The sequence below is a fragment of the Phyllopteryx taeniolatus genome, chromosome 15, assembly GCF_024500385.1.
Source record: "Phyllopteryx taeniolatus isolate TA_2022b chromosome 15, UOR_Ptae_1.2, whole genome shotgun sequence".
Classification (NCBI taxonomy): domain Eukaryota; kingdom Metazoa; phylum Chordata; class Actinopteri; order Syngnathiformes; family Syngnathidae; genus Phyllopteryx; species Phyllopteryx taeniolatus.
In genome coordinates, this window is record NC_084516.1 from 8,871,235 (window position 1) to 8,892,749 (window position 21,515).

The 21,515-nt window shown below is 41.6% G+C and overlaps 2 protein-coding genes and 1 long non-coding RNA gene across 5 annotated transcripts; 1 reads left to right on the forward strand and 2 right to left on the reverse strand.

Annotated features, from left to right (window-relative positions):
* Positions 1-3,267: 3,267 nt before the first annotated feature.
* LOC133490165 (uncharacterized) lies at positions 3,268-12,007 on the reverse strand. Its single transcript, XR_009792120.1, has 3 exons — positions 11,874-12,007; positions 5,341-5,420; positions 3,268-3,539 (listed from the first exon to the last, which is right to left on the reverse strand). It is a non-coding gene; the product is annotated as an uncharacterized LOC133490165 (long non-coding RNA).
* An 8-nt stretch (positions 12,008-12,015) lies between these two features.
* On the forward strand, positions 12,016-16,392 carry LOC133490163 (syntaxin-2-like). 3 transcript variants are annotated; one of them, XM_061799857.1, is made up of 8 exons: positions 12,016-12,328; positions 12,425-12,524; positions 12,823-12,897; positions 13,838-13,911; positions 14,069-14,177; positions 14,966-15,039; positions 15,519-15,626; positions 15,735-16,392. In XM_061799857.1, the coding sequence occupies exons 1-8, from the start codon at positions 12,278-12,280 to the stop codon at positions 15,927-15,929; spliced, it is 786 nt and encodes a 261-aa protein (XP_061655841.1). In that variant the 5' UTR covers positions 12,016-12,277; the 3' UTR covers positions 15,930-16,392. The 3 variants fall into 3 exon arrangements, with proteins under 3 accessions (XP_061655841.1, XP_061655842.1, XP_061655840.1); XM_061799858.1 differs by having other exon boundaries at positions 12,017-12,328; positions 12,399-12,524; positions 15,486-15,626; XM_061799856.1 differs by having other exon boundaries at positions 12,020-12,328; positions 15,486-15,626.
* Positions 16,393-16,912: 520 nt separating this feature from the next.
* Positions 16,913-19,522, reverse strand: pgam2 (phosphoglycerate mutase 2 (muscle)). The gene is made up of 3 exons (XM_061799859.1): positions 19,106-19,522; positions 18,840-19,020; positions 16,913-17,364 (listed from the first exon to the last, which is right to left on the reverse strand). Exons 1-3 carry the CDS (start codon positions 19,520-19,522, stop codon positions 17,195-17,197), a joined length of 768 nt encoding a protein of 255 aa, XP_061655843.1. The 3' UTR covers positions 16,913-17,194.
* Positions 19,523-21,515: the final 1,993 nt, after the last annotated feature.

Consider the following 21,515-nt stretch of genomic DNA (forward strand, 5'->3'; position numbering starts at 1 on the left):
AGCTAAACACTTCCACGTAATAGGTTAGGACACCGGGTTCGGACTGTTTATCATATGGAAAGCGTGATACGGCACATATACATACACAGCAGTAAGTATATGTGACATGAACAAACTTCACTGCTACAGGAACATGCGGTTAAACATTGCTCACAAGGCAATTAACATTAGGATGTTCGGTAAGTATAAAAACCTACAGGAAACGACCAGTGACCGTAACATTCACTTCTCTAACTGCACACAGTCTTCGAACAGACGTATTTCTCATTTAATTTAATTTAATTTAATTTAATGTATTCTTTAGTATGGCGGCACGGTGGCCGACTGCTTAGAGCGTCAGCCTCACAGTTCTGAGGACCCGGGTTCAATCCCCGGCCCCGCCTGTGTGGAGTTTGCATGTTCTCCCCGTGCCTGCGTGGGTTTTCTCCGGGAACTCCGGTTTCCTCCCACATCCCAAAAACATGCATTAATTGGAGACTCTAAATTGCCCGTAGGCATGACTGTGAGTGCGAAAGGTTGTTTGTTTCTATGTGCCCTGCGATTGGCTGGCAACCAGTTCAGGGTGTACTCCGCCTCCTGCCCGATGACAGCTGGGATAGGCTCCAGCACGCCCGCGACCCTAGTGAGGAGAAGCGGCTCAGAAAATGGATGGATATTCTTAAGTATATATTCTCTTATTGTTCCATAACATTTATTCGATTAGACTGAAGGAACTGTGTTTTTCGTGGGTCAGCTTCAGAGAGTTTGTAAGGAGTATTAGGACCTCCAGCCGTCAGCTCTCTGACCCCTCCCTCTCCATTCCTCACTCCCTCTTCTCAGACCCTCTCTCTCTCTCTTTCTACATACTATGTAAATAGCTCTTTGTAATAAAAACCCACAAAGACAAGATTGCTTTCTTAATTATTATTTTTGCCAAAACAAAGGCCAATGGCATTAGGGGACAGCTACATTGCGGGTCAAGCAGCAAAAAGAGAAAATAAATACAGTTCCCCTGTCCGAATAAACATCAAAATTGAATGTGTTTCGCTTCGCATGCACATGTGCCACAACTCCACAAAATTTCATGGAAACTGATTTAAGTCGTGTTTGTGTAATCCTGCTGACCTAGAAACCTATCATTAAAAAAGAGAAATCAAAATATCTCTCATTTTCACCTTTTGGGGAGTTAGTGCATAGGATGGTGGTGTGTACGATGACTCTGGTGGTGGGGAAGAAGATTATGAAGACAAAGGCAGGGCAGAGAACCATGTGGTGGAAGCTGAGACAGGACAAGTGTTGTGCAGCTTTTCGGGAAGAGGTGAGACAGGCTCTCGGTGGATAGGAGGAGCTTCCAGAAGACTGGACCACTACAGTCAAGGTGATCAGAGAGGCAGGCAGGAGAGTACTTGGTGTATCTTCTGGCAGCAAAGGAGAGAAGGAGACTTGGTGGTGGAACCTCACAGTACAGGAAATCATACAAAGGAAAAGGTTAGCTAAGAAGAAGTGGGAGAATGAGAGGACTGAGGAGAGGCGAAAGGAATACATTGAGATGCGACATAGGACAAAGGTAGAGGTGGCAAAGGCCAAACAAGAGGCATATGATGAGCTATGGAAGCATCTAGGAGAGGTGGCTGACCAGCTTGTTCAATAGAATTCTAGCGCGTGAGAAGATGCCTGAGGAATGCAGGAAAAGTGTTCTGGTGCCCATTTTTAAGCACAAGGGTGATGTGCAGAGCTGTGGGAACTATAGAGGAATAAAGTTGATGAGCCACACAATGAAGTTATGGGAAAGAGTAGCGGAGGCTAGACTCAGGACAGAAGTGAGTATTTGCGAGCAACAGAAACCATATCATGCCTAGAACGAGTGCCACAGATGCATTATTTGCCTTGAGGATGTTGATGGAAAAGTACAGAGAAGGTCAGAAGGAGTGACATTGTTTCTTTGTAGATCTCGAGAAAGCCTATGACAGAGTACCCAGAGAGGAACTGTGGTACTGCATGCGGATGTTTGGAGTGGCAGAGAAGTATGAGGTATGCGGAAGCAGAACAGTGGTGAGGTGTGCTGTAGGTGTGACAGACGAATTTAGGATGGAGGTGGGACTAGATCATGGATCAGCCCTGAGCCCCTTCCTGTATGCAGTGGTGATGGATAGGCTGACAGTGAGGTTAGACTGGAATCCCCGTGGAGCATGATGTTTGCAGATGACATTGTGATCTGCAGGGAGCAGGTGGAGGAACAGTGAGAAAGATGGAGGCATGCGCTGGAAAGCAGAGGAATGAAGATTAGCCGAAGTAAAACAGAATATATGTGCATGAATGAGAGGGGTGGTGGGGGAAGAGTGAGGCTACAGAGAGAATAGATAGCAAGGGTGGAGGACTTTAGATACTTGGGGTCAACCGTCCAGAGCAATTGTGAGTGTGGTCAGGAAGTGAAGAAACGACTCCAAGCAGGTTGGAACGGGTGGAGGAAGGTGTCAGGTGTGTTATGTGACAGAAGAGTCTCTGCGAGGATGAAGGGCAAAGTTGATAAAACAGTGGTGAGGCCAGCCTTGATGTACGGATTAGAGACAGTGGCACTGAAGAGACAACAGGAAGCAGAGCTGGAGGTGGCGGAAATGAAGATGTTGAGGTTCGCTCTCGGAGTGACCAGGTTGGATGAAATTAGAAATGAGCTCATCAGAGGGACAGCCAAGGTTTGATGTTTTGGAGACAAAGTCAGAGAGAGCAGACTTCGATGGTTTGGACACATCCAGAGGACAAATAGTGAGTATATTGGTAGAAGGATGATGAGGATGGAGCTGCCAGGCAAGAGAGCTAGCCAGCTCCTTCCCTCAGGTAGGCGCTACCGATCAATGCAAACTAGAACATTCCAACAGCTTCTTCCCTCTTGCAATCAACTTCTTAAACACCTAACCTACAATTCCATTGCAACATGCTGGCAATTTTTTGTCTTGAGTTTGTTGTCACATTTCGTTCGAGCCAATTATATAATACTCGTGCACTCACTGTAGTGGTCTCACCACGCTGCACTATTTGCATATCTGTTGTTGACCAATAGTGGCCACTCATGCCGGAGTAGCATCTGCTCCATTTGCACACTGAGTGAGGAGTATCTGCGACATTTGCACAATCAACATTGTCCCAGATTATCGTACTACTCGCTTGAAGTCTCGGCGCCCTTTGCGCAATGGTCATTGCACCGGACTATTGCAATATTAGTCATTCGAACTGCTCTAAGTGCTAGAGGGCTTTGCACAATTGTCAAAAAAATAAATAAATGTACCGGCATTACCAGATAACTAGCAACCCTTTATTGCTCAGTGACTGTTTTTCTCAATGTCTTTATGTCTCAAAAGTGTTCTCTGTCAATTGACTGTCCGTTGTCGTACTAGAGCGGCTCCAATTACCGGAGACAAATTCCTTGTGTGTTTTTTGGACAACCTTGGCAAATAAAGATGATTCTGATTCTGATTCTGATGAGGGCAGTTGGTGTTCGAGATGAGGATGCAGGAGATAGGCTTACAGGGAAAAGGATGTGTGGCAACCCCTAAAGGGACAAGCTGAAAGGAAAAGAAGAAGAAGGGGAATTAGTGCAAAGCTATGCAAAGTTAACCCAAATTGTGTCTTTCAAATAATGTGTCATTTGCAAACAACAAAAGAGACACAGTATTGCTGGGCAAAGAAAAAAGTGTTCCAAATGATTTATTTTTTTTGTGATGTCAACAATCCTGATTCTGTCGAGAGTCTAGTCTTTTGAGTGTTTCTTGAAAGAATTGTGAAGATTTTACCATTTTGATGACATTTCAAGCAACACTTGAATCAGCGGGCCCCAACCTCCTGTCTTCCGTGTTATGTGCCTTAAACGCACCTCATGTCATTTTTGCCTCAGTCTTGTACAACCCCAAAGAGTTTTATAATCCTGTTATTCCTTATTGAAATTCATTATTTTGAACTTTAACATTCTGTTCCTTTGCGTCTCTCAGCCAGTGGTGACTTTGCACAGATTAGCATTAGCTGTGTTACACGCAATGTGACAGGTTCGAAGAGAAATATGCCGTTAATGTGCCTAAAATTCTTGATCCTTGTGATGTTTTGACACAAGCATGCAACAGACATATTATTAAACAAGACACCTGGGAAATGTTTTAGATTGTGGAAAAAAATGACATATCTTTCCTTAAAAACAACAACGCAATTTCCCCCACTTTGACAACAAGTAACGGTGCATATTGTGACTTCTGGTGTTCTTTCTGTTCTTTTCTCATGTTCTTAACAACCCTTGTTGTGGGTGGTCCTTCATTTGGAATAAGGGTTGCCTAAAAGCCACGCACGCACGCACACACACAAAACAAAACAAAAACTAAGAACATTTTTAATGACTTACAAAGTTTTTTTGTGTGACCTCCATTCATTTTTTCTTGACAGGTTCCACTCTATATATTATTTTGACACATACAACTTCGTTGCCATCTTTGAAAGTTTGTGGTAAAAGCGACTGTAGGCAGTGCATTAACTGAATACTACGGCAGTGATGAGGCTGTTCCAATCAGTTATCATAACACCTCACGGTGGAGCAACTTGCAGTGTCAGTGTAGGACAAATAATAATGACAGATCTTGTTAAATCACATCATCTTTCTTCCAGACCATGAGCAGAGGGCATAAGTGACAAGGATCTTTGTGAGGGAAAGCGCATACAAATTAACACTGTTGAGACTTTTTGCGGGACTAATCGATGATAATTGTGATGAATTATGTGCATGGGGGACTTTAAGCATTCCATCTGGGAAGGAGGTTCACAGATGGCTTATGGCACGCTTTACTCCCACTTCTTGCTGTAACCACCCTATGAAACGTGATCATTTTTTACTAATGTGTGATGGCTTCAGAGATCTCTATGTCCCCTCAGTGAAGGACTAATGGAAGATGGACAAAGACGATCTGAAAGAGGGATACGCACATAACGACAATCATGACAACATTGAGCATTTTTCCTCCCATGTAATCAAAGTCAGCAAAGGCCTTATTTTCAGATGGCTCTAAAAGAACATCCTCCTGTGGTTGGGGTGTGTTAAGAGTGTTAAGCCGGGGCTGACAATCGTATATGTAAAATCTTTTTTTCTCTCTTTTTTAAAATCTTTCCCTCAAGAATAGTCTCCCAGATATTCCAGTCTGTGCACATCATTGCCGCCATTTGCCATTCCATTCAAGCCAAATTTGAAGTACTTCACCCTGGTCTGCATTAGGAAATAAAACTGCAAGCTCCTGAGAGGAAGCGTGGTAACGAAAAAAAATGAAATGAGGGCCGAGATAACACTGAAATAGGAAAATGTGTGGTAAAAAGTTCACAGGTTTGATTTACCTCCAATGATATGAGCGGTGCCATCTTTTGCCGATAGTCTGCAAGTTCATGCTGAGGTGATGTTGTCAGTTGTCAGAAACCTGCAAAGATCCAACAAGAACATCACAGGGATTGGAAATAAAAGCCTATTAAACTATAAGGATCATGAATTATTAATCATCACATTGAATGCGCATGTATGAATTTATTATGATTATTATCCCTGAAATGAAATTCAGTTTTCACTCTGACCCTGAACTGTTGTTCATTAGCCTATACACTTTTTATTATTATTATTATTATTATTTAACATTTTTTCAAGCACTAGTGTTAATCAGGGCTCAGTGCTTGCTATAAAATTATTTTTCAAATGTTTTTTATTTTTTTTTGTAACCCTTATCATAGCTTGGTTTACATGTCAGCGGGAAAAGGCTGCGACTAGTAGTGGGGGCTAAAAATACATGAATTAGCCAAACCCCAAATCAGATTTTAAATTACAATGTCATACAGTATCTCCACCATGGCCAAACTGTTAATACAAATCGAAAATTGATTTGTTTGTGAAGCTCCTTACTTATGCTTGTTGTCCAAGTACATTGTGGGGGAGGGGCAAAAAGTGAAATGCATTCCTAGGACAAACATTAGCAATGTCTACCTTTGAGCTCCTGGCCGATCCTGCATCCACTAGTCAATGTTTTCAGCGCCTCAAGTGTAAATCTAAAATATATCAAAAGGTCATTTTCAAATCTTGGCTTAATAGTAAACAACAGAGACAAATGATTGCCCCCCCCCCCCCCCCCCCAGAAATAACCAGGAGCATGAATGTACACCAAGAAACTAGTTAGTCATCCCATAATAACTGATTACGGAGGTGACTTGATGTCTTACTATATATCCACTATAAGCCTTCATGCCATGTGGGACAAAAAAACACACTGCATTCTCTGTGAAAATGTCACCATAACCACATATTGACATGTCTCAGAGAAAAAACATCGACCACAAATGACATTTAAACAAAGTAACGGTATTGATTGAGATTTCTGGACACAACACATAATGCCCGTCTGCAAAAAACTAAAATAAATAAATAAATAAATAAAAAGAAAAATGGCTCGATAGACTGAGAGCGGATAGATTAGCGAGTGGAAGTCATATTTGTTCGGTGGAGGTTATTTTCACAGCTGTTTGTGTTTGTGGATGTTGCTGATGCCAAAGCTTGCTCTCCTCCCATCGGGGCACTAATGCAATTTTTGGGGACCACTTTGTGTTTATATTTCCAGAGAAGGACTGTGTTACACTGTGGTCTCATTTACACGCTCTCATTTTTTAGTCAGTTACACAGTAATGGGTGCGCTTTCAGCAACTGTGGAAATTCATATAGGTTTCTCACATTCACTGACATTAAGAAATAACTTAAGTGGGGTTCACACATCAATAATCAGGTCAAATTTGAGCCAGATTCCCACCGTACGATCAAAGTCAGCAGAAGCACGATTATCAGACATCTCGAAAAGTCATTATTCCTCTCCCCGAATTGCTCGTAAAACCCTTTGACAGACAATCAAAAATGTTGAACCTTTTCAATATTTACAATGACAAATTCTTTTGGATGGTCAACACCAAGGTCAGTCGATCTACGGACCTAATTATTATGACGTGAAACTGAACGATAGCCAATTAGAAAGCAACCTGAAGCTCGAGCTCGACTCGTACACAAATATTAGCAACAGGTTGTGTTGAGTTGTGCACTTGTATAACATGCCTCATAAGTTATTTACTGCAGTAATATCAACAAGGAGAGTTTGCTATGGAGGGTTATGCGCAACCAACTTTCGCATTCGGTAAAACTGGTCGAAGCACTTTCTTCCGGTTCAGGTGACAGGCGCAGCCCTATGACGGGAGACCAGGACAAAGCAACTGTAAAAATATTAAACATCTACACTGTCTTTTGTTTGAAACAAGGTGTCTCCAAGAGCTACCAAACATGAAAATATCCGACATTGAGGCTTCATTCCTGTTTACATATATCACATCACACTTGTGTAAATAAACAATATACATGTATTTAACTTTTTGTCCAAAGACACCAGCCATAAAGATGACAATCTAAGCAAGTTCGGGTTTAAACCATCATCTCATCAACCTGTAGCTGTGCCAGTTATCGCAGCATGCACAGGAAGTCCACTTACCTGTTTTCTGTTTGGTCACGTGACATTACGCACGGTGGCATCATTAAGCCTATTTTAGGGCGACTTCAGCGCTAAATGTGCGCTACTTTGAAGGAGAGCATGTTTTTGTATTCACTATTGCATAAATAATGTACAATAAATGTAATTTAATCAGAATACTATGCATGAACGCATGTTTTGATGGCCAGCAGTTGGACCATCATAGGAAAGCGGGCGAGCCAGCTGCTTGAACTAAGTTGTCTAGCAACCATATTGGCCCCACACACGGTGGCGAGTCACGGATTGAAACAGATTTCACGACCGACAATGACATCAGAATCAGAATCAGAATCGCAATCAGATTCGGATTAATATCGGATTCAGATCAGAATTAGACTCAGAATCAGAATCCTCTTTGTTTGCCATAGATCAAATAAAAACAAAATGATTCCAAATCTAACACACACCATCGCGCCGTTAAACTGACGGCGGTAGTGCAGACTGTGCAGTTGTTGTGAGCAGCGCTTTTAGAGAAACTCACAGGACGCCATGAAACATGTTTGAAGCGAATATGCCCTTCGCAGGTGCATGAAAAATAGTCTGCGGGCGCTGATTTTTTTTTTAGCCAACTACTGTAATAAGATGTCCTTCCTTGTCATTGGATGGATGGATGCTGCATATGATTGATAAAGTACATTTAGGAATAGCTGGGATCCATTTTGTATGCTCATTTCATATGTTATGTCTCCCCATGTTTTGTGTCTATCTATTGTGGGTCAGTGTGTTCAGCCTCTGGGACATTGTCACCACTTGTGCTGTGTTTCTTTTCACGTGGGATTTGTGCTGTTTGTCTTCTAATTTTTCTTACTCTGAGACTGCAAAATTAACCACCTACATCAGTTTTAGTGAGCATGTTATTTTCTCCAGGACAATCTGCTTCTAGCATGCAGTTAGGACAACATTTTGTGTCCTGCAGTTCCAGAATCAGAATCAGAATCAGAATCATCTTTATTTGCCAAGTATTTTCCAAAAACACACAAGGAATTTGTCTCCGGTGCTTGGAGCCGCTCTAGTACGACAACAGACAGTCAATTGACAGAGAACATTTTTGAGACATAAAGACATTGACCAAAACAGTCACTGAGCAATAAAGGGTTGCTAGTTATCTGGTAATGCCGGTACAAATTCTTTTTTTTTTGGACAATTGTGCAAAACAATGCAGAGTCCTCTAGCACTTCGAATGACTAATCTCGCAATAGTACGGTGCAATGACCATTGTGCAAAGGGCGCCGAGACTTCAAGGAGTGTATGCAGTTTAAAGTGACGAGTAATGCGATAATCTGGGACAATGTTGATTGTGCAAATGTTGCAGATACTCTTCAGTCAGTCCACAAGAGGTTGTTGGTTTTATTCAACACTGTTAAAGCCATGGTGAAAAAAATGCTCATCCATTTTATCTCTGTGACCTTATTTTTGAATAAGGGAATATCAGTGCTATCCCGAGACACTTTAGAATGTAATAACACAACAGTATCAAAAAGGCAATAGTCTGTTTAACAATATAAAATCCAATATGGTTTTATGTCCAAACTGAGCAACTTGGGCCTCCTCGACAGAGATTTCACAGCGTGACAATTAAAAAAAGGGACCACAACATCATGCTGCTTTGCGTGGTTAACACAAAACCAAGCCTGCCAACTGCATGAATTTACATTAACAACTTCTTTTACATACCCAAATGCTATCATATTCAAAGGGTAACAATTTGGCACACCCTAATGTAAATTTAGCGGTTATTCTTCACAGAAACCGCCATGACAAGATCTGTCCAGAGAAAGAACAACTTGCATCATCAGACAAGTTCAGTTGTGACGTATATTAAAAAAATCTATTTTTTGTTTGTCACCTATATGTCATTTTGGTTACCACCACTCCATTGCATTGTTTCATTTCATGATGTTGTGATTTAACCGAGAAGAATGAATGTGAATTTCACAGGTGAAGAAGAATAAAACAAATTCTCATTTTGTGCACTTCCTTGCTCAAGTTCTTCCGACATGGAACTAGGTGTTCTATTCATCAATTTGTTTCTCCAAAGTAATTTTTGTTCTTTCATACTCAGGGCAAATCTGCATGTTGTTTTATTTTAATTCATTCATCGGTTAGTGCATTTGCTAGCCCGCTTTGCTTGATCTAGCTGTAGGAATGTGACTTCACCCAATAATGGCACCTATTGTAAAATGTAAATTGAAAGATTATACAGGGGGCTCCACAAGTGACTTGCGTTGTATTTCCAGTTTGTACATGAGTCTGAATCCAACCAACGACCACCCTCTATTATGTCAGCATTTTTCACATTATGTAAATTGGTAGAAAGATGTGTGCGTGCATGCATGTGTGAGAGAGCGAGACATTGCTCAGTTATAAGTAGGGGGGAAAAGAGCCTACCAAAAAAAAAATTTGAAAAATAAAACATAGCATTGGACTTTTTGTCAGCATATCTACAGTTCAACGGTAGTAGTGTTCGGCATAATTCAACTGATGTACTCCAAATGCAAATGCTTTCACACTTGCCAGAACTCTAGAATCCGGCAATTAACCTGGGCTAGCTCAGCCAGTATTTGGAATAGTTTGGCATATGCTTGTTCATTTTGGACTGCTCTGAATGTCATCTTTGGAAATGTTTTAACCATGGCGTCCTATCAAATACGATGAACAACGCAGACCGCATCCCAGTGACACAATACATCAGATGCCTAAAGACCTAAGGTGGTATAAACTGCTTTCCTCTCTGTGCAAATCAGTGGAACGGTGTCCAGCATTAGAGCTGCCATGTCCAGCGATGGCCTCTCCTCGCTCTGACAACGACCCGGCCACTCATCGAAGCACCGCGCAGCCAAGGCTGACCCCGGACTTGCATGCGAAGATATGCGCTGCACAATTCGGCCGCTTTCCCAGGCTTCTGTGATACATTCCTACGTATGAATTTGACATTTTTTACTCAAGACAATTGACCTGTTCATGTGTCTGAGTCTTCGGACTATGGTGGACACAGTAAATGTGCTTAGGTTTGTCTGCACTCGCTGCATTCCCGCTTTGCTCATTGTCAAACCGTGGACAAGAACATTGGTCTACAAATGTTGCCTGTGTCGAATCTGAAATACGTAATTGTTCTTTGTTATACCTCCTCTCTCCTCTTCCTCCTCAACCACCACTTACTCTGCTTGTGTCTCTCTGATTGTCTTGATCTATACAGTGAAACCTCAACAACCATGTTGTTTATGTTGTCAAGTGAGTTTCACTTCTGCTACCTGTGTTTATCATTATGCAACCCAAGTGCATCAGAGTGGAAAATGTGTTTGTGTAACTAGGTGAAAAGTGCTTAAGGTTCTACCTTAAAGGGTGACCAATTCAATAAGTGGGTTGAGCACACACAGCATTTGGTTCGCACAACAGGGTTTTGTGTTTTAGCAATCGAGAAGTGCTGTCACCATACTGGTATTTCAAAACTGCTACAGCGTTGGCTCACTCATTAGATGGTCTGTGCTGCCACTTAGTGGCAACATTGCAAGTTGACCCATCGCCGATGTTTGTGTCTGTAGAATTACAACAGTGCAGTTTACGGCGTCTCCCTTGGACCAAAGCATGACACATGAGGGTTAAACCGATTGCGTCATGCACTGCATGAGTCTCCCGGTGCTCAGGTGTGAATCAGCTCATCTATCAAACTTTACTATGTCAAAGCATCCATTGTTTGTTTTAAAATTTCTTGTAGCTTTTTGTCAAGTAATATGATGCCAACATTTCTTGGGATTGAATATCCAATTTAAAGGCTATTATTGCTTTTTTATGTATTTTACAGAAACATGGCATCCCTGTGTTTCTATTGAAAAAAAGATTCAAGTGAGAGTATGTCCACTTGATGAAGCCTCCGAATGCCTGCTGTACAGGAAGGAGAAGCAGCAGTGTCATAGTACAGTTCACCATTAAGCACAGGCCAACATATGAGACGATTGATGGTTAAATGTGTTGAGACTTGAGATGTTCTGTTTGTGATTCCTTTTTTTTCCTCACTTATTTCTTTTGGTGCCATTTCATACCTCACACAAAAAAAGAACTTGCATCTTTCAAAGGTGAAACATCCTGTTTACTATATACAGTATTTCTAGCTACCTTTCTATCAGAAGCCAGTGGCTATTCTCATATTTGTTTTGACTCAAAAATAATTACTGACTGTGCTTCCGTCGTCCATCAAATTCTCTCCAATCAACCATAGCACCATCTTGTGGCCTTATTTGGTATTTCCACCTTACTCGAATGCGCTAACGGATGAAAAACGAAAACAAAACAACATAAAAATAAATTAAAACAAAAAACACGCACGGTTTCTTAACTCCGTCGCACCAACACCACGAATTCGTTTCCGATATCCTTCACACCGCTCACAAGTTGTTGGTGTACAGGTCCTGTATTTTGCGATGTTTAGCAAACTAGCTGACGGAAGTCGAGCTCTTTTGTTTGTCCTTCTGTCACGGCAGCGCGCGCACGCGAACGTGCTCGATGCGCAGGTGTGCTCAGCTAGCTTGTGGCGCGAGAGGAACTCGTGGTTCTCCTTCACATGATAAAATGTTTTGTTAACCCTCTAGGTTTATAAGTCACCTTAACTTTTGTTTGTTACTCTGAAGAAAGCGTCGTGTGAAGAGGAGAAAATAGGTTAGCATCTGACTTCTAGGTGCCATTTCAGACGGCTATATTAACTACTTTCAACAACAACGAAGGTAGCATTTATGGCACATACAACCGGAGGCAAAGTCGTTATGGAGGAGTTTTTTAAAACGGTAAGACTGCAGTTACTGTTTTTTTAAATTGTATTCTTATTCTTATTATTTTTTCGTTTGTGACTTCCAGCTGTCTTGTCAATACTGTATGTGCAGGTAGGGGAGCTGAGGAGCCTCATACAAAAGATGTCCTGTCAAGTGGACGAAGTGGAAGAAAGACAAAGTACTCTTCTTGCTTCCTCCAACCCAGACAAGAGTACGTTGTGTGTGCGTGTGTGCGCGCGCGCGCGCGCGTGCGTTTTGCACCCACATTTGATCTTCATCTCAAAGTCAACATGCAGTACAGCCTTCAATCAAAGACTTGTTGACATCTACTTATTTGTTGCCAAAAAAGAAAGCATTTGTCCTCTATTCTGCACTTGTCCACAGTATAACGCTTGTTGGAAATTAGTTGGTGCTATAGGCATTCTCGTCATACTTGAAGCACACTCACTGAATTGCATGATAATCATTTCCACTCGATTTTTCTGTCATGGTTGGTGTGCTATTCTCAGAATGCAGAGATGAGTTGGAGTTGCTGAATAACAAAATCAAGACTGATGCGAACTTGTTCCGAGCCAAGTTAAAAAGTAGGTAATTTTTTTGCTTTTAGTAGACTACTGTATATCCTGCAGTTGTGGAATATATTGAATGAATATAATTCAGTGCTGTAAACATGTATTTGTTGACATATGGTCTCAAGCACATAAAATGAGGCCAATAAATCCATGTGCTAAACAAAGTCAATATTTAAGTATGCACAAAAGTTAGTACTGAACAAGGACGCGGCTTCAGCAATAATATACTGGTGCATCTTATTATTATAGAAAAGGTCATTCATTTCAGTGGTTTGATTCAAAAAGTGAAATTGATGTTACACGTTTTTTTTTTTAAACACAGGAAACTCTATTAAAAATAATTTTCAGTTTTTTATCTAATCTATTTTCTTGAGATGATTTTTTCCATTCACTGTAAGCTATTATGAAAATGCTAAGAAATATTAATAACAAAAATATAAATATTCCATGCTGTGTAGTGAATTTATAAAAGGACCTACGCATTTTTAATCTAACTACAGAAATAAATAAAATTTTCTACAATATTCCAATTTATTGAGATGCACCTGTAGATTACTGAAGTTGTGATCTGCGGATTTACTACAATTTTATCTTGAAGCATTCACATTATTAGTAAGTATAATAGTTGTCTTATGGCCTTACATAAAACTGAAAAATATTTAGCTTTTTTTTTTTTTTCATACATGTATAGTTGGATGGCATTATTGTTTGCAACCATGACGAGTGGTGCTTTGTACCTCCTCATATTTGTGGCTTGAATATTAAATGAGCAAATATTTGTTTTGCTAATATTGTAGCTAGACAAGGAAAACGAGTCTTTTAACAGATGATCACACTGAGAGGAACCAAACAGTTTTCCCTGCGCTGTTCACCGTCTCTCTTGACCATCTCAACATTGTGAATGTTTCAAATTAAAATGAATGACAGGTACAATGTTCACGTGTTTCTCAAGCTTTGCAGGATGCTTTCCCAGCGGACTGCAGTGACAATGGTACCTCGGTGATGCAACGCATTAGGAACAATCAGGTCTGGCCCGGTGGTGCGATTAATCTATTTATTACAAATAGGCCAGGTGCACACTTAACTAAGTTACGAGCAACAGTGTACAGCAGACTGTGTGCTTTAGTGATTGCCCCCATTCCAATAATAACTTCTCCTGAACGTCTGTTGTCCCTTCTGCCAGCACACACACTTGACTCGCTGCTTTGCTGAGCTCATGACGAGTCACCACAACACACAGGTGGCCTTCAGAGAGAAATGCAAAGGCCACATTAAGAGACAGCTGCAGATTGGTGAGTCTGGGAAAACATTCCCCATTCCCTTTTAGCAGTCCCACCTTACAGATTTGAGTAAAAAGCTCTCATTAGTTGGGGTTTTCAAAAACAACTCTGCATTAACTTTGACAATCAGTGATGTTATTGATGTGCATGATGGCACTGGACAAAGGTATTGGGACACAGAGTCCTACTACTTTAAATGTGAGTCACCTAATTAGGTAACTTTGGGTGTACAGTGTTCCCCCACAAATTCTCTACTTGCGTATTCATTTATTCGCAGAGTTTTTTGGGGACCCTATCCTCAATTGTTTGCTGAAAAATTCACTAATTTGCTGTTTATGTGCTCAGGCCAAAGCCCTGTCGAGTACAAAACTATTACTTTGGCGCCATCTTGTGGCAACTTGGTGTTAAAGACCTCCACATACAATAAAGTGACTGCATATTCACGGTTGGGCATTTGTAAATTCACCTATTCAGTGATTTTTTTTTGGGGGGGGGGGGGGGGGAACAACTATGCACAGAAACCCTTGCTTTTTTTTTTTTTTAACCTGAGCCCAATTTTTTTTCAATTCGGCATTTTGTTTTTTTTCATGGCAATTTTGAGGGCACATCAATTATAAGTGGATTTTTGGTATACACCATCTGGCTTGGTCCCTGTATGTTCTTTTCCTCACAGCTTTCCTCACCCAACTCTTGTCAAAGCTAATTTGCAGTACAGAACAATTCCTATTTTGTTTAGTAAAGGTTAAACAGTCCTACAGATGAATATCATCTCTATTTTCTGTGTTGTGTCTCCTGCTCAGTGGACAAAGTGACCACAGATGAGGAGCTGGAGGAGATGCTGAACTGCCACAATGTGACCATCTTCATATCAGATGTTAGTCGGATGTTACACACTTAAGGCCTTTTCGCACTGCACTTAGCAAGCCACAGCGTTGTGTATGTGCTGCGAGGGTGTGAAGATGGAACGCCGTGTCGCGGCGCCATGTGCAGGGTGGGCGTTTGCTGTAGTGATTTTTCGAGTGGTAACAGCAATAGACAAACTAGTGATAAAAGCATCCATGCTACTCCCTGGTAGGCCCCTAGGAAAACCCTTCCAAATATGGGGAAACTTGCACCGCACGCTGGCATCCTTGTGCCCTACACTGCGTTGGGCACCAAAGAAAACCTAGTGGAGTATGAAAAGTCCTTTACAGTATCTGAAATGTTGCCTTATTTCTCTTTTGTTCATTACCTTATGTTACCTTATTTGTTTTCGGTTTGTTACAATGTAATATGTCAAGATACTAAACGGTAAAGGGATTCACTCTTCTTGTTGTCCAGATTGTTGATTCTGGTGCTTGTATTTCGAGCAAGGCTCTGAGCGACATCAAGTCTCGTCACGAGGACATAATTCACCTGGAAGCAAGCATCAGAGAGCTGCACGAGATCTTGGCTGACACTGCCATGCTTCTGGAGATTCAGGTGTGGTGCACATCTTAATTTTATTTGTAAATGTCTATCTGTCCTGATACAGTATTTTAAATGAATAACGTCATTCAAAGTCCAACCGTTTATTTTTCCTTCCACCAGGGGCAGTTGGTGAACAGCATAGAAAAGAATGTGGCGAGTGCTGCAGAGTATGTGGACGAGTCCAAAGAAGAGACCCAAAAGGCAGTGACATACAAGAAAAACCCTTACAAGATATTGTCTCTGCCGAGATTCTTCAGATCCTTCAGAAGGCAAACAGTGCCCAAAACAGTCACAGGTCCAAACACGTCAGACTAAGACCACAATGACAAAACTCCTTATGCTTACGGAACTTTGACTGCTCATGACTCACAGTCTACAACACCATTTAAACTACTCATTTCAAAGTTAAATAATAATAGCAGAGTTAAATTGAAAGACACTTGAATCAAGCATGGTGAGGGCAAGCATCATTATGACACAAAACACCCCTTTTATTTATTAAAACTAGAGCCATTGGAAACCATAGGCCTCCACTAAGGCCAGATTTTTTTGGGGGGGGATGATCCAAATTAATGTGCAGAGGCCGTTAGCAGAGCTGCAGGCTGCTTGTCAACCCGGCAGCCTGTGCTATCATTGACTTCCCAATAGGGGACGGAAGTACACTGGCACTGACGTGTGAGATTACTTCACCTTCCCCATTCCTTTTTGCTTTGCGTTTAGCCATATGAGTCCTGACTCCCTCGTTCACTTCTCCCAATAAACTTAACACTGTATGTGACTTGTTACTTTTTCAGATTTATCTTTCTTCTGCTGTCAGCAGTTGTGAATTAATGTCCTTTTATTGAGGGGGAAAAAATAATACACTTAACAGATTGGTTCTGAATGTGAAATTCCTTAAACTTCTTCTGCTGATGCGGGAGATGGACTCCCATTAAGAATATGTAAATAATTGTTCCTTTGCAATGTACAGTTATAGTAGTTTTACCATGGTCATCCATTCATGCCTTTGCTTCTGCTCCTTTATGTAATGCAGTATAAGCAGTGCAGTAATTCAGTTTCATGGCAGTGATCAGACTTGTCCCCACATTATGGGAACGCTGCCATGTTGAACCCAATGACTCCCCTCCCTCCTCATCTCAGTGTCCTGGATAAAATTTCACAGGACCATGTGCACTATGATGAAAAGACAAATTTCTAAATGCGGAGCAAAGGATGAGAAGGACAATGTAATTTGAAGTGTAGAAAGTGGAAAGAGACATTTAATTATATTGGATTTTCAAAAGGAACCAGACACAATCTTATATAAAACATGCTTTCTTTATTGGTGGTGTCAGGGTGGTGGGACTCACAGGAAGTGGGTTTGGCCACAACTTAAAACAACTGAAGGATGTTTACATGTTGATCTGGATGTGTATTGTGTGGCCCTGTTGGTTTTAGTTGACAGGTCATCCTTTGGAGCAAACAGCAGGCTAGCAAGACCCAAGTGTACCCCTGTTGGAACTTGGAATGGACTACAAAGATGGATTTGTTTGGATGGGAGGTAAGGACACAGTGTCTTTTATCTGCCTCTCAGCAAGAGCTCACTTCTTGACTTTGCCCTGGGCAGCCACAGCCTCCATGGCCTTCTTCACGGTCTCCTCGTCACCCAGGAAGGACATGGGCTTCAGGGGCTTCAGGTTTGCATCCAACTCGTAGACGATGGGAATTCCCGTGGGCAGGTTCAGTTCCATGATGGCGGCGTCGGACATGCCTGAAAAAAATGCACATACTGGATAAAGTGAGTGATGTGAAGATGCGCATTGCACACAGCAGGATTTTCATTGCATACAGTCATTTGTATTAAAGCAGAAAATAGAAATATCACAAAGATCTTCTTCCAAATAATCTACAGAATTGCAATGGCTAATACATCGCAGCATCTCGAAGCGATCCCCAGACACCTCCTAGTGGCTATTATTAGCGTAGGAATGACTCCAGTGCAATCTACTTTAATTTGGATCATTGCCCTTTCTGTCCACGATCTGATCTTTTATGTGTATTTTGGAGGAGGATTTTAATGTTTAACTATTGAGCTCATAATTGATGAAAAACATACAGTATATGGAGAAAAATCAACTTTGTCTTATTTTACAACTTGAGAACAGACTTGTGCATTTCAGGTTGTGGAAAAGGTAAAAAGACTGTAAAGGGTAATACAATTCCAGAAACTTTACATATGAAGTTAAGTGGTATTTCCGAAAATGTACAAAGTGACATTTTCCACGATAATGAACAATATTTTTTTTAAAACTTCTTTAATTTTTTTTGAAGAGTGCTTTTACCAGATTAATTTACTGACAAAAGGTTTTGACACATAAACGTTCTATAGTGCAAGGGTCTCCATATATTTCTAAATACAATGTTATAGGATGGCAGCATTGTGGTCAAGTTGTTCACGTCTGCCTCATTGTTGAGAGGTAATTGGTTCGAATCTCAGCTCAGGCAAGCATGAGTTTGAGTTTGGGATTTTTTGGGCTTCCACATGTGTGTCAGGTTCTCTAAATTGTCCATAGTTGTGAATGTGAGTGTAAGTAACTTTCTATGTGCCCTGCAATGGGGTGGCAACCAGTCCAGGGTGTACCCTGCCACTCGCCCACAGTCAGCTGAGATCGGCGCCAGCTCACCTTTGACCATAATGCGGACAAGCGCATTAGAAAATAGATGGATGGAAGTTATAGGACTAACTGTCAATTTTTCTAATGATAATTGTTATTCTCATGGAAAGCTTCCAGAAGTGATGCAACCCTGAATGGTAGAAATAGTTACCAGGACAGCAAAGTTCAACTTTATTTAGACTTTTAGCGTACTTTAGTGTAGCTTGCCTTGCCTTGTACCTTGAGGGACAGAAATGGTCTCCTACTGTTGCTTATTTTTGACTGTCTTATGTGACATTTAGTGCCCTTGTGGCTTTTTGCATGTGTAAGTCTCTCTGGCCACTCCACGAAACCTTTCTAGATAAAGGTCACAACTGTAATGGGAACCAGGCTCATGACCCTCTCTCTTGTCCCTGAGCCCATGGCTGCTATTTATAGCCACTGTTAATGTGTGTGCGTGTATGTCTGACTGGCTTTGTGTGTACATTTGCTCAACCAAACTTTCAGTGTGTTTCCAAGAATTAATTAACCCTTCTATGGGCTTTGACGTCATAAATGGCGATTTCTTTTGTCTTTCTCTTTTTGTGCTCACCTTCAAGGTGCTTGACGACTCCACGGAGGCTGTTGCCATGGGCGGCGATGATAACATTTTTTCCGCCTTTGATTTCAGGCGCGATTACATCATTCCAGAAAGGCAGGGCACGGGCAATGGTGTCCTTCAGTGACTCACAGGTAGGCAGCTCACCGGGCTTCAGGTTCTTGTAGCGTCTGGACTGGAGGTTGATTAAACGGCACACGACCATTAAGCACCAGTTTGAACAAAAGCCCAATTTTATACTTCAATTTCTGTTAGTTCACCTCACTGATGATGGAGTGGTAAGGGTGGTCCTTGTCCATGGGTGGAGGTGGGATGTCAAAGGAACGACGCCAGATTTTCACCTGCTCCTCACCGTGCTTGGCGGCCGTCTCGGCCTTGTTGAGACCAGTGAGGCCTCCGTAGTGGCGCTCATTGAGGCGCCACGTACGGATCACGGGCAGCCACATCTGGTCCGTGCCCTCCATGATTGTCCACAAGGTCTTGACGGCACGTTTGAGCACAGAGGTGTAGCAGATGTCGAACTTCATGCCCGCATCTTTGATGGCCTTTGCTCCTCGCGTAGCCTCTTCCACGCCTTTCTCGCTGAGGTCAGCGTCGAACCAGCCACAGAAGCGATTCTCCTGGTTCCAGGCACTCTCCCCGTGGCGGACGATAACCAGGCGATGAACAGCCGCCATGCTTGAAGCGATTTTACGTGAGCCCTCAGTCCTTCGAAGTTGTGCACGCACTCTGGCTGACCCAAAGTGAGACCCGCTTGACATTCCACTCTCTTTTTATAGCAGCATGAGCCCAGGCATTGTGTGACTGGCAAGCCCCCTTCAAGTTACACCTGTGAGAAGCCTTCATACCGCGATGGACACGCAAACTTGGCCAATAGGAGCAGACGCATGCGTGTGCTGCCTGTGAAGGCCAAAGGTTAGCTGCTGAGCCAAAATAGCAACATGACTTTTCAAGTCAGATCTGTTGAACAAAAGTGTAAAGAGCAGACATAACACTCTTGACATTAGATAGTTTAACACTGAGAGGATTTTAGTCAACTTTGGCCCACCACTGTACTGTTAAGAGTCTAAGTCACAGCACAAGGTTTCAGCATACAGGTAGTGTACAATATGGTGATTATATGGATAAGAATTAATGCAACAAGATATTGCAACACATTTTAAAGTTTCCACTGATGCAGAATGTTGCAGAAACACGTGCCATGGCAGGGGTGTCAAACTCATTTTTGTCACGGGCCACATCGCAGTTATGATTTCCCTCAGAAGGCCGCTACGACTGTGGACCCATATAAATGAAAGATTATCTAATATACTGTAATTACAGTATACAAAACACATTCATGAATAACCAGTTTTGAAATCAGAAGCCTATAAAAAACATGTTTTTCAACTATTACATTTCTTTTCAAAGGGAGATTGGTAACAAAAAAAAATGCTTGCAAATATGTCAATGGTATGACACCAGAAAGCAATTAGCGATTTTGATTTGCTTTCGCGGGCCATATAAAATTATGTGGAGGGCCTGATCTGCCCCCGGGCCACCAGTTTGACACCTATGTGCCATGGCATCTAACAGGACACTTCATTAGCAAAGCCTGCACAATCTAATATGCTGCAATAAAATAACTTAAATCTGCCTTTACATATTCTGATAAAATATTCTGCCTCCACAAAGATAATAATGCTAAGCTTTGGCATTAATAAAGAGATATAAATTCAACATTATTGCAATATTGTAGTTTGCAGTGGTGTACAAATGTACTGAATTATACCGAAAGGTTTTGCTAATACAACCCCAATTCCAATGAAGTTGGGACGTTGTGTTAAACATAAATAAAAACTGAATACAATGATTTGCAAATCATGTTCAACCTATATTTAATTGAATACACTACAAAGACAAGATATTTAATTTTCAAACTGACAAACTTTATTGTTTTTAGCAAATAATCATTAACTTATAATTTTATGGCTGCAACACATTCCAAAAAAGCTGGGACAAGTGGCAATAAAGACTGAGAAAGTTGAGGAATGCTCATCAAACACCTGTTTGGAACATCGTACAGGTGAACAGGCTAATTGGGAACAGGTGGGTACAATGATTGGGTATAAAAGGAGCTTCCCTGAATTGCTCAGTCATTCACAAGCAAAGATGGGGCGAGTGCATGAGAAAGTAGTCTAACAGTTTAAGGACGATGTTCCTCAACGTACAATTGCAAGGACTTTAGGGATTTCGTCATCTACGGTCCATAATATGATCAAAAGGTTCTGAGAATCTGGAGAAATCACTGCATGTAAGCGGCAAGGCCGAAAACCAACACTGAATGCCCGTGACCTTCGATCCCTCAGGCTGCACTGCATCAAAAACCGACATCAATGTGTAAAGGATATCACCACATGGGCTCAGGAACACTTCAGAAAACCAATGTCAGTAAATACAGTTCGGTGCTACATCCGTAAGTGCAACCTGAAATGCTACTATGCAAAGCAAAAGCCATTTATCAAGAACACCCACGCTGGCGGTTTCTCTGGGCCCGAGCTCATCAAAGATGGACTGATGCAAAGTGGAAAAGTGTTCTGTGGTCCGACGAGTCCATATTTCAAATTGTTTTTTGGAAATTGTGGACATCGTGTCCACAAAAAGGAAAAGAAACATCCAGACTGTTATGGA